This window comes from Aquila chrysaetos, chromosome 4 (genome assembly GCF_900496995.4).
Source record: "Aquila chrysaetos chrysaetos chromosome 4, bAquChr1.4, whole genome shotgun sequence".
NCBI classification, from domain to species: domain Eukaryota; kingdom Metazoa; phylum Chordata; class Aves; order Accipitriformes; family Accipitridae; genus Aquila; species Aquila chrysaetos.
Window position 1 is genome coordinate 4,642,214 of NC_044007.1, and position 12,271 is coordinate 4,654,484.

A 12,271-nucleotide genomic window follows, 5' to 3' on the forward strand; every position below is an offset into this window, starting at 1 on the left:
GATCCTTTTTGCAGGCCAGTTACAACACAATTGCTTCTCACAATACTGATTTTGTTGTCAAAAGGAACTAACCAGATATTCTTGATCTAGCTGTTTTATTTGTACAAAAAGGCAAACTATTCAACAATTTAATAGATGGCAGTAAATTCATACATGTGTGCTTCAGAAGAAGAATCACAAGGTCTGTTTTAAGTTACAAAAAGGAAATTCATGTGTAGGTAAAATTCTGCTCTTTAGGACAAGCTTGTAGTGCTTTCTTCATGATTTTTAGAAGATTATCCACATTCGAGGCCTGTTTGAGATAATATTTGTATTCATGGCATAATATAGGTAACCCACAATGAGTTCAAGGTTACCTACAGATAAATTTTGAGTTTGTGCTGTCATTGATGCTCCATACTTCAGATGCCACTGGACTAGGGAGATTGAGTACAAAAAAGTCTTTGAAGCCTACTTTTTCCCCCATTTTGGATGGAATACTGATCTTAAGTGGCTCTAGCAGCTGTGAGATGTCCTGCAGTACCTGATAGATGGGAAATAGGACAGGAGAATAGAGATTGCATGTAGGGTACCAAACAGTAGCATTTCAAATTTGGTGTATATTACGAAACCATGTATTCATAGATCTAATCTTGAATATATTTCTAGTTTCAGTCATATATTTTAAAATATCCTTTATCTGTCCCCTTACACTCCGTTATGTTTCCTCACTTCATTTGTCTGGTATCACTGTGAGCTCCATATCGTCATTTTAATTGCTGAGAAGAGAGGGGGAATACTTTTGACATGATCATTTCTTGTGCTTTTGTGGTTTGTTGTTGGGGGCTTTATTAGGAGGCTTGGGGCATTATTTGCTTCTTGTTCGTTCTTTTTTCCATTCTATGTAAGGCCAAACAACCTACCCTTTTTTTGTGAATCATTTAAAAACACGTACTCCCTTGCTGAGATTTGTGACAGTTTCAGATTTGGTGCCAATACTTCCTTAACTGCAATAGTTGCATCTTGAAATAAGAATTAACTTCAAGTTTTAAGAAGCTCAATCAGTCTGAATATTTAGGCAAAGTGCTGCTCTTCTCTCTAGATAGAGGACAACCAGTAGAACTGGTGATACAGTGCAGAAATCTCTTATACAAAATTTGATAGTTGAAGTGCTTCACCAGAGATGGGTTTTGCCTATAAATTATTTCACTGAGAACAAAATCTATGTTTGAGCTCAGTAGTAGGAATAAAAGCCTGCCTTGTCTTGCCTTCCCTATAGCTTCCAAAGGGAAATTACCTATCAAATGGATGGCTCCAGAGTCAATCAACTTCCGACGGTTTACCTCAGCTAGCGATGTGTGGATGTTTGGTAAGTGAATACCAAATGGTGGGGTTTCTTAAGCGTCCTGTTGGAGAAGTTCAATGTTTCATTTTAACTACTGTAAATGAATAATTTCCAGCTATTCGGCACTATTTCTACTGTACTTTCTGAAAATCCAGTTTCTTCCACATTTTCCATCTCTGTCTTTTCCTTTCCTTTTTCTACTCAGCCTAAAGTTTCATGTGCCTTTTTGCCTCTAGTAAGAAACTGACAGAAATGAAGGTACAAGGAAATTAGGTCATAGTCATAACAGAGATGATTTTTTTACTGTTGTTTTTCCCTCTGATTTCTTTTTGTTATACCTTTGTTATTTGCTGTTCCTGTTTTATATCTTCCCTTTTTCTTTTGTGGTGATATGCCTGCTTCTTTGCTTAATGAATAGATGAGCCTACATGATGTCCTGTTTCCAGATCTTTAATGCTAGATTCCCGCTTAATTTGTCTTTCATAGCTCCTGCTAACTTAGAAAATATGACCAGAAGCTGAGTAAAAATAAAGGTAAATGGGAATATCCTGAAGCCTTGATCTTTTTTCCTAAATATGCAAATTTTTATATGAATCTGATCACCTGTGATCAAACTGGTCCAGACTCATGGTCTGGACAGACAGAAAAAAGATAGGCTATGTAAAGGAACAAAGATGATGAGACTTGAAATAAGAGCAGGACAGTCAACTAAGAGTTCACCCTCTTTACAAAATAAAATTTGAATGTTGTTAAGTGAAGGATTTGTGAATTTTAGCAGGTTTATAATGGTTTGAAGAAAACTCTAGTACAGTCAGAGTTAGAAAAATGAAGTCTGTGGAACATTCTGGCCAATCCTAAACTGACAGACCATTTTTCCCTTTGTGCTTTTAACATAGTTTCAACAGAAACTGTTTTATTACATAGCTTCAGCACAAAAAATTTGGATCAATGCCAGTGTTAAAACACCATCAAAGTGAAAATACGCTCTACATGTTGAAACAAGCCAGTTGAAACTAGGCAAAGGGAAAAGCAAACACAGCTCATTCTACCTCATAAAAAAAGTAGATTTGAATATGAGCAACCATTCTGATTTATAATAGGCAAAAGGTAGTTAAATGTGAAGCCAGGCTGCTGTGAGCCAGCTGTGGGTCATGCTTCGTCATAAATAGTTCAGGTTGATACTGCGTGTGTAACCCTACTGCACATCACTCCTCTCTGCTGCCAGCTGGTAAGTCAAAACTGATTCCCTAGCTATATGTTTCAGAAGAAATTGCATTGTTTGGCTCTTCAAAATTGGGGTTTGTTTCTTTTTTAAGAAGTTTTGTCATTTGCTCACACTGGGGAAAATTTTTTTGTGTGCGTTTCTCAGGTGTGTGTATGTGGGAGATCCTAATGCATGGGGTAAAGCCCTTCCAGGGAGTGAAGAACAATGATGTGATTGGGCGAATTGAGAACGGTGAGCGGCTCCCAATGCCTCCAAACTGCCCTCCTACCCTCTACAGCCTTATGACCAAGTGCTGGGCATACGACCCTAGTAGACGACCCAGGTTTACTGAACTTAAAGCACAACTCAGGTAGGGTTATACTTTTGAAAGGTCATTTCCTTGTTCAGAAATATTTATTTTTGCTGTATCTTCTGTTACAGTATTTTCTTTCCCTGGAAAATGCAAGACATAGTATATTAAGTTTATCTTCAGAAGGCCAGGTTGTTGCTACCCTTTTGGAAATCTGGACCTTATCTGTTGGAGAAAATTAGACTAGGCAATAAATTCAAATAACTGGAAGTATGAATCACCTTCTTTCTCTCCCAAGAAAAACTCCAGATTTTACTAGCAATTTGTTTATAATTTTAGCCATGTATGCCGCAACCCTTGGGGAGAGGGGTAGAAAGAATTTGTGGTGATTACCTAGTCAAACATGCAGTGGATAGTTCTGGGGCAGAGATGTATCCTTTCTTAAATAAATGAACCATCAGGTGAGTGCTGTTGAAAGTTATTTTCATAACATATGTAGCACACTAGTTGTGCTGTGACAGCTGTGTCTGCACAATTGCGGAGCCTGCAATAAATGTAACATCATTACCTAGAAATTCTTTTGTCTTTTGTAAACCAGAATATAGACTACCTTATGTTTATCTTGGAATAAATGTGAGCACACACTTTTGAGACCGGTCTAAATTCACACCCTAGTTTATTCTGCAATAATTTATTCCAGTGTCCATATCTCCCATATCACCAGCCACAAAATGGGAGTGATATTTAAACTTTGAAACATCACTGAGATACTGTGCAGGCACATTTGATATTTGTGACCACCTTTGGCATTTTATGAGTGCTCAGTATCTATTTTGCTTAAGTCAATATAAGCTTCAAAGTATAGGTAGGTATTGTAATCCACTCTTGGATTTGCTGTAATTCATTGCCAGATTCTTCAGTTTTATCTTACATCTTTCAAAGTTGTGCTTTGTGGCATGTTTTAGTTTTGTAATACCATTTTGTGCTGTCGCTGGATGTTCATGGTACAAGGTAATTCATAGGTGGTTAAAATAAGGAACAATTTTAATATAATTATGATGCTGTTTCAGAGTTGCTATACGGATAACTTAGCTACCTTTAAGTTTTTCCTATTTCTTAAAATTTCATATGGTTCCACCGTCTGTTACTTTGGGAGCTCCTGTGTAGACTAATAATTTACATAGCTAGATGAAGAGGTAGCCCTTCTCACAAATAACTTACCATCCTATTGACTGTGTGGGGTTAACCACAAAGGAAGGAATGGTAGGGCTGGGTAAGGAAACGATACAACACAGTTGTCTGATTTGGGTAATAGGTGGAAATTGGCAATTAAGTTTTTCTCTTTTTTTTTTGGCTCTGGAAGAATAGGGTTCTTTCTCATTTACAGCAAGATTGTACTGATAACTTACAGCTGACCAGCAAGGAGGAGAATGAAGCCCTAAAAAAATGTGAGTAGGTAGATGGCTATGGTGTGTAAACCCAGGCAGAGAGAGTATCTCACCAGCAAGGGTAGAGGATGAGTAAATCCAGAGTAAAAGTAATTGTGTTGAGGGTTGACATAAATGTAGGCTGTACTCAGACAGAGAGTGACGGCAGCAGCGTTTAAAACAGGATGAGTCTGGAGGGGGAAGGGGGAAAAAAGTGAAAGACCTGGAACGGTATCGCCAGATAAACAGGATAGACCAGTGTCCAAGAGCCTGGCTGTCTTCAGAGATGCACAGCCAAAGGGCGAGAACCAACACTCACAACATGCAGCAAGGCAAATTCTCATTAGTTAAGAATCAAAATGTTTCCCAGTGTGCATGGGTAAGCTCTGAAATAGGTCACCCAGAAAGACTCTGGAATTTCAGTGCTGGGAGACTTTCAAACCTGGACTGGAAAAGGCTCTGAGCAACCTGACCTCGCCATGCATGAGCCCAGCTTTACCAGGAGATTGGACTGAAGACCTCCAGGAGTCCCTTCCAACCTAAACGATTCTCTGGTTCCAGATGAAAAACGCACTGAGGGGGGTGGTTTTTTGCTCCTCTAGTCATGCTAAGAGATTCGAAGCATTGTTTAGAGGACAAGCTGTCTCCTGGAGTCACAGCAACCCTAAACCCCAGTTTTTACTCTCACTGAAGCAAAGAGTTTTCTGCCACTCCAAACCGGTGACCTTTATCTCCTGGAAGTTAGGCAGCACGGTTGTCCTTAGGGCTACTTTGCGCTGCTCACAGAGTCAGCCTCTTGTTGGAAAGGTTGCCAATTCCCTTATGATGAGGCAATCTCAGGCAGCTAGGAAAGATTGTGTTTCAAAACTCAAATTCCCATGAACTTGCGAAAACAAGCCATTTCCCTGGTGGCCTTTTCTGTGTGGTGTTGCTGCTGCTCGTTCTGGATCCTATCCAGGGTAGTCTTTTCAAGCTGAGAGCAGACTAGTTGTTTGCTTGAAGCCAATGATACAGCACCGCAACGTTCCTCTCTGTTTTGATGAGAAAAAGTGGCTTTGGGAAAAAACTTCTTTTCTGCATCTGAAATAGCACTGATGGGAGCATAAGCATTTCATGTGTTCTCTGTTTATTTGATGCGTTTCCCATTTCCTAATAAAATCTGCTTTGCACAAACTTTATTTGCAGCTGCTTGTGCAATGCAAAGATGCTGATTACTGTAGAATTTATGTCGCGTTATTAGGGTAGTAATAAGGCTTGATATTTTATAGCATTTGATGTGTCCAGAGTGGATAGGGATGCATTAGTCTTCTCAGCAAACACAAAAACAAATGGGTGGATTGTGCATTTCCAAATTTAATTCCTCCTCGCATCCTAGGTCCCTTTTTCAATTTTGGGGGGTGGTAAAAGTGAGAATAAGTCAGGAAAGTGAGGTGCTACCCTGCTACTCCTGCAATTCTGTCACAGATTGGGCCAGAATTAGATTCTGTGGATCGGGAAGCATGTGTTGTCTTGCTGATTTTGTGTAGAATAGATTTCTAGTCTTGCACTACATGGTAGATAGTTTGAGGCCCTTTGCAAAGAGTTTAATGTACCCAAATCACGCAATATCACTTTTACAGCATTTCTCCTCAGAATGACTCCTAGCCACTTACTAGAACCATCCACTTACTATACTATATTTGTACACTCACTATAACTATAGACTATGTCATACATACGTGTATTATTAAATTTAATTTATTCTTTGCTATGTTTAATATGCTGCAGGTGTGTATTGCTAAGGTATCACCAGTATACTCAAAGGCTTTCTTATAAGTCAGTTCCCAGGCTTGTGCTTGCGAGTTGTTCCCTTTGGTTGGTAATTCTGTTAAAACTTGGGGTTTTTTGCATTGGAGATTAAGTTGGATTTTAATGTAATTGCATGACATTTTTACTGCATCGTTGAATGAATTTTGTTTAAATTACCTATCACTAACCCTTTCTCCTAAAAAGAGCAAAATAAGCAGCGGTAGTATCATTGCTGTGTAAGAGTGTCAGTTTGGCCCTCTGTTGGTCACTGGTGAAGATGCACAGGTTTTAACAGAGTGGATGACCCCACTAGCATCCTAGTGCTGCAGGTCACATTAAATACAGCTCTAAAAAGAATGAAAAAAAATTAATTTTTTGATTCATGCTTTTAAAGTCTGTTTTTTATGAAAACAGTGAGATAATTAACTGGTGAGAACTGGACTTGAGCTTTCTTGTGACTGCATGTGATGTAGGTCCTGAAATGTTGCTTATAAATAAAAGAAACAAAACTGGTAAGAGTGAGGGCAGTTTGAGTCCTCTCCTTTTGTGGCATCTTGCAAAAAAAATTATTTTAAGACATACTTGAAATACGTGATGGAGGCTGCAAAATGCTTCATTAGCCTTTTGTTCTTTGACAGTGACCATTAGGAATAATACATAATCCATATGAAAGTGATTTTAAATTAGGGCAGTATGAAAAAATATGTTCATTTGCATTTCTGGTGGCCGGAGACCACAGAGAGAAAAAAAAGCTGCTGCTTGTTCAGGGTCAGCACTTAATGTAAGTTCCCGCATCACCAGAGCAGCAAACACTGGTATTGCTGTGCCTTTTGAAACATAAGGATACATTTTAGTATTTCAGATATTCCTACACTCAAGCTCCCAGTAAATGTTTCCTTTTCAATGTCACAGGCCAATTTCAGTAAAAAGATTATTTGTAAATTAAGTAAGTTTATCAATTATGCAAACTTCTAATAGTTGAGATTTTTCATCAGACTAAACCTAGCCAAGATGACAAGTTAAGTTTGTCTGTACTACCTCAAGATTTGCTAGGGAAATCATATGAATAGAAGTACTTCTCTGCTTCATCCTCTTTGCTGCTAAAAATATGTGCAGTTTGGGAAAATATGCCTAGATCTGACTTTCCTGACCTTCTGTAAATTCTAATAAACTGTTCAGAGTACTTGAGCAGCTGTGCTGAGAAAAGGTCAAAAATATCTCTTGGCATGCTTTTACTCTGTCTATGGATTGGTCTTCCCTTTGTAAAAACAAAGACGTTTCTGTGAGTCATTTATATTCTTTGTGTTCTTTCAAGTAATGCTTTTCTGAGGCATTTCTATTTTATATTCTTGTCAGCAGTACTCAAGGGCATCCCAGTACAAATTCTGCAGCCGATCAGCCTTTGACCAGGCTACTTACTGGGTTGCTGGGGAAAGGACCTCCTGATGACACAGGCAAAGAGAGCAGGGTGGGATGAATTAGAGTTGTAAGGCAAAAAGCTGAGCCTATGCTATGAAACACAAGTAATTTCAGTAGAAATTTGTCATTTCCAGTGATATGATTGAAGTTAATGGTATTGTATTGAATACCGTGACACCACAGAGATGGCTTTGATAGCAAGGCAGATAGGTATTGGTGTTTCATTCCTTTTTATGGAAAAACAGGACTGTGCTGTGACAAATTACACTCATGGCCCCAAATTGTCAATAAGCCATCTCTAAATTTAGTTTGCTGCTTTTAGCTGACTTCTTTTCCATTCTTTTGCTCAGATGAGAGCAACTACTGTATCAACAGCTTTGTTAAAAATCTATATTCTATTCATGCAATATCTGGGTGGATTTTTTTGTAGTGTTTTGTTGCGTTTTTTTTTAAATCTTGAGGTATTTCTTCAAAGATCATAATCACGGTTCATGGCTATGGATGCATGTTGGCTGATTACTTGAGCTACATAAAAATGCATGCTGAATATCTGAAGTGTGACCTAGCTTTAAAGCAGTGGTTTTTGGCTAGTTCTTCATGGCTTCAGGTAGGAAATACTGCGTTTTCCTTATTCTGAAGGAAGAGAAAGGTAAAAGAGAAAGATTTTCTCTTTTTAGTTCCCTCTGTTGCACTCTAGCTATGTTTCCGTGGTAGTTATATCAGGGTGGCTTTTGCAAATAATGTGTCTGATTTTGGTTTTGTTCCACATTCTTGTGCTACTTCAGCAGTGATGGATTGAAATTGCAGCAATACTTACAAACTTGGTTTAGCTGCAGCGAGACGAGATGACTTCTCTGCTTTTTAGAAGTGGCATAGATTTTTTTTTTGGCTGAGTAAGGAAAAGCAAAGTTCTTGTCTCCAACCAAGCAGGAATTTATTCTTGAAATAAGCAGTAAAGTTCCAAGATTAGAATAGATTGCTGTAGTTGACCTCATCCCCCTGCATGAGTAATTCTGGGTGGTTATTTAGCAGACCGAGCAGGAGATTATAAACTCAGAACCTAGCTTTGTTTCTGGAATCTCTTGAGTGATAAAGAAGCTGGAATAGCTCCTTTGCAGGATTATCTTTACACTGGGGATAGCAATATGTAAATAATCTGCCCTACTCACATCTCCAGACTATCCATGTAGCGTGCAGCTCCAGCGAATTTGCAGCTCCCTATTTCAAAGCTTCATTCTGAGTATTTTTCAAATGGCAAATATCCAACATTAATAATCCACATAGCAGAACTGGGAGGAGGCTGCTGTGGGGGCAGCAGTATCACGTTGAACTTCAAACAGTCTTTTTAATAGTCAGAACAGTGGTAAGTAGCGAACTAGTTTTACTACTATTTTGTACTTTGTTGAAAATGTAGCCTTTTGACCTGAATGTTTAGAAGCTGAGTGAATACTGTCAGATATTTCTGTTGTGCTAAATTAGTTTGCTGAATGTGTTCCTGGTTAGGCTAAAATATCAGAGCTGAAGACATAGTAAAATGTTTTTTGACTGCTTTGTTAAAAAAAAAAAAAAAACAGTGATCTGAAGCTCTGTTGAGTTTCAGTAAAGAACATTTTCAGTTTGTTTTGAACCTTTGCAGCAGTTCAGTAGAATATTTTCTTGGGAAAAAGAAATTTTCATGCAAGTAAGTGCTTGAGTCTTTGAGGGTTTCTCTGTGTAATTACACATCAAAAGAACTGTTAACAAGCAAAAAAAATCTGTGCAAGATCAACCACAGCTTTCTAAAACCACAGTGCTTCTTCTGTTGTTAAAAGCATGCTGATAATCCTACAGAAGTATTTCTTCCTGATACTAGTTTTCAGAAATCTAACCAATATAAGTAAAAGAAGTTTGTGGTTCTGTGCTCAATCGCTTTGTCGAATAGTGTTCATAAGTCTGAAAAATGTGAGAGCTCTGGGGAGAGGTTTGTTAGACACTGAACTGGAGTTTGACTTAAATATAATACTTTTTTCTTAGTACGATACTGGAGGAAGAGAAGCTGCAGCAAGAAGAACGAATGAGAATGGAATCTAGGCGACAAGTCACAGTGTCCTGGGACTCAGGAGGATCAGATGAAGCTCCTCCCAAGGTAGCTAAGACTGCAAATTATGTGTGTTTGAAAAACAAACAGAAAAAACCCTTTTTATTCCATTTATTTCTTAAAAGCCTCCTTTGACGGGTTTGTTCAAACAATGCCATTCTGGCCAATTTTGTCATCATCTGCTAATACTTGCCTGAAATGACCTGACTCTACTTGACCTGTTACTAGAACTGATCCATGCTATAATAGCACACTAACGATTTTCTGTTTCTTGTTGTTTAACCTGTAAAAGACTACTGTAGTTGCCACAAAATTGTTTCCCGGCTGTTTCTTTTTTCTTCTTTCTTGTAGCAGTCCTATGAAATGTTAGCTAGTGAGTTCTCAGACCAGTATGAAGTTTATTTATAACAGATCAGTGAGAGGATAGAAATCAACTAACTGCATTTTCCTTATTCTGGGCAGAAAATTAGGGGTTTGCTTTCAAGGACCTTATTTGTTTTAGCTTACACTTAATTTTGTTTTATTACATGTCTGTCCTGTTTGGATGTCACTGATGTGTTCTGCAGCTGTGGTAGTCTAACCTCACCAGTTGCTGAGCACTCTTCTCTCAGTAACTTGGCTGCTTCTCATCGGAGTTATTTTGTACTTTGAAGGATTGAGCCTGTATTTTGAAGAATTTAATTTTGTGCAGGCACCACTGTAATGCGGAATATTACCAGTGTCCTGATCAGTTTGTGATGAACTCTTCTATCCGTATATGCAAACCCTGGTACAGATAATGATTTCAGTAGTACTTGTGTGGCACCTTCTGCTGCACATGTCCCCCAACAGTCATAGGAAGGCAACTTATTTTTATTTTGTTTTGTTTCCCCATTCCCAGGTTGTTGCCTGATAGATTTCCAAGCTTGGTTCTGCATTTTGATAGTTTTATGGCAACCAAGAAATACGGGCAGTGGAATTGTTGCTTTCATTTCAGAGTTAAAAACAGCAAACAATCCATCAACCTGTTTAGTCATCTGAGATTAACTAGCAGGATTTGGTGTGTATATAAACAGACGATGTTCTGCGTTACAGAAGCAGATAAACTGCATGAATTGGAACAATGTACTACTTAATTATTACAACTTTGTTTGAAGAATTTGTTTAGTCTTGAAGCTTTGGGGCTAATCTAAATAGAATAAGTACCTTTTACTAATGTAATATATGAGCTACACTGCATTAGAAATGATCATCATTAGAGCTTTGGGTGTGATGTATAAACTGAAACATTTGACAAAAGATGCGTTAAGATTGAAATTAATTCTACCACTGCATATCTTTTTTGAGGAAGTCAGTATGTCCTCACTGTATATGCAATACAGGTGTTGGTTAGGTTTTTTTATATAGTATTTTTGTGTAAAATATGGGTGTGCATACTAATGACATTTGAACAAGTTGAATTTCATAGATAGGAGATTTTAACTATCTCTTAAGTTATTATCTGATTTTCTAATGGTGTCAACTGATTTTTTTCTTCCAATAATTCATTATAAAAATTTCAGGTCTTTATAGCTCTTACCTTCCATTTTATTTATAACCTTAAACTCCTACACATTCTCAAATAATTCACGGATATCACAATTTGTACTATGAAATTACTTGTATCTCACCGTGGTTTCCATTAGAAACCTAAGACAGAAGATAACCCTAGTACAGAATGATAATGACATTTTTCATAAAGTGGTGATAAAATTCTGCAATCTCAAAGTAATGTGATGGTCACCTTTAACTGCCAGAAGGACTGAAGGAGCCCATTGCAGAATGATGAGGTCTGGGGGCTTTTTTTCCCTCTTTCATTGATTTTTCTCCTGCTAAAACACCCAGCAGCACTGTTCCTCATCAAAAAAAAACCAAAACCAAACACTAATATAACTTTGGAGGTTAATACCAAAGAAAACAACATAATACTTCTGCTTGGAAGATAAAAGTGTATTGTTCTGAGCAACATTTTCCAACATTACTTCTCTCAGTAGTGTGAAATTTCTATACCTATTCTGGCAAAAGGATGATCTGTTCAATGTGTGCAGAAAACCAGGCTCCTTTTCGTGCAGTTTTTTTAATAGTGCTGTCCAAATTTCTGGTGACTTTTCTCATGTATTCCTGTGATTATACATCTTGTTTGTTTACGTGTAAAGTACTGCCCTTTTCCTGAAGGGGTAAAGACAGACAAATAAAGACTCTTGATAGCTGGTCTTTAGCTGTCCTTTCTAATCAGAGCTAGTTGTGTCTTGTTTTTCCTTGGCTGGGAATGGGTTGCAAAACAAAGCATGGATAATGAAGCGACCATGGAATTCAGAATATGATCAAAAGCACCTTCCATGTTGAGGCAATTAGTTACACAGAAGTTAATTATCAGAACTAACTTTAGTCCCCAGAATAACACATGGAAATACTTATGCTAAACAAACCAGTTTGATTTGTGTTCTGACTGAGGCGAAGGAATTTACTTTTGGGAACAGTCACAGAAACAACAAATTAATAGCAAAACTTTATGTACTGCAGATCGTGAACTGAGGAACAATGCTATATTTGCACCTGGAAACTTGATTTAAGAATTATTTTCGTAGGTGATGTCCTCTCTGGAGTTAAACAGCACAGAGCAGGTCATTTAGTGCAATATACACAAAGAATTCACAGAGCAAGCATTATTTATTGACATACCTAGCAAACAATTCAGCTGCAT

At 37.8% G+C, this 12,271-nt stretch overlaps 1 protein-coding gene across 16 annotated transcripts in view; it reads left to right on the top strand.

Annotated features, from left to right (window-relative positions):
* The window catches only part of PTK2 (protein tyrosine kinase 2), a 226,579-nt gene that overhangs the window by 185,579 nt on the left and 28,729 nt on the right, over window positions 1-12,271 (top strand). For 15 of the 16 annotated variants that reach the window (XR_005932213.1, XM_030011674.2, XM_030011675.2 and 12 more), the window contains 3 exons: window positions 1,259-1,348; window positions 2,694-2,898; window positions 9,486-9,597. Coding sequence is in view for 15 of the 16 variants with exons in the window: in XM_030011674.2 (XP_029867534.1) it covers window positions 1,259-1,348; window positions 2,694-2,898; window positions 9,486-9,597 (407 nt within the window). In the remaining variant the exon portion in view is untranslated. Of the gene's footprint in view, window positions 1-1,258; window positions 1,349-2,693; window positions 2,899-8,582; window positions 8,836-9,485; window positions 9,598-12,271 lie in introns of those variants that run through there. The other variant, XM_030011677.2, reaches the window with a different exon arrangement.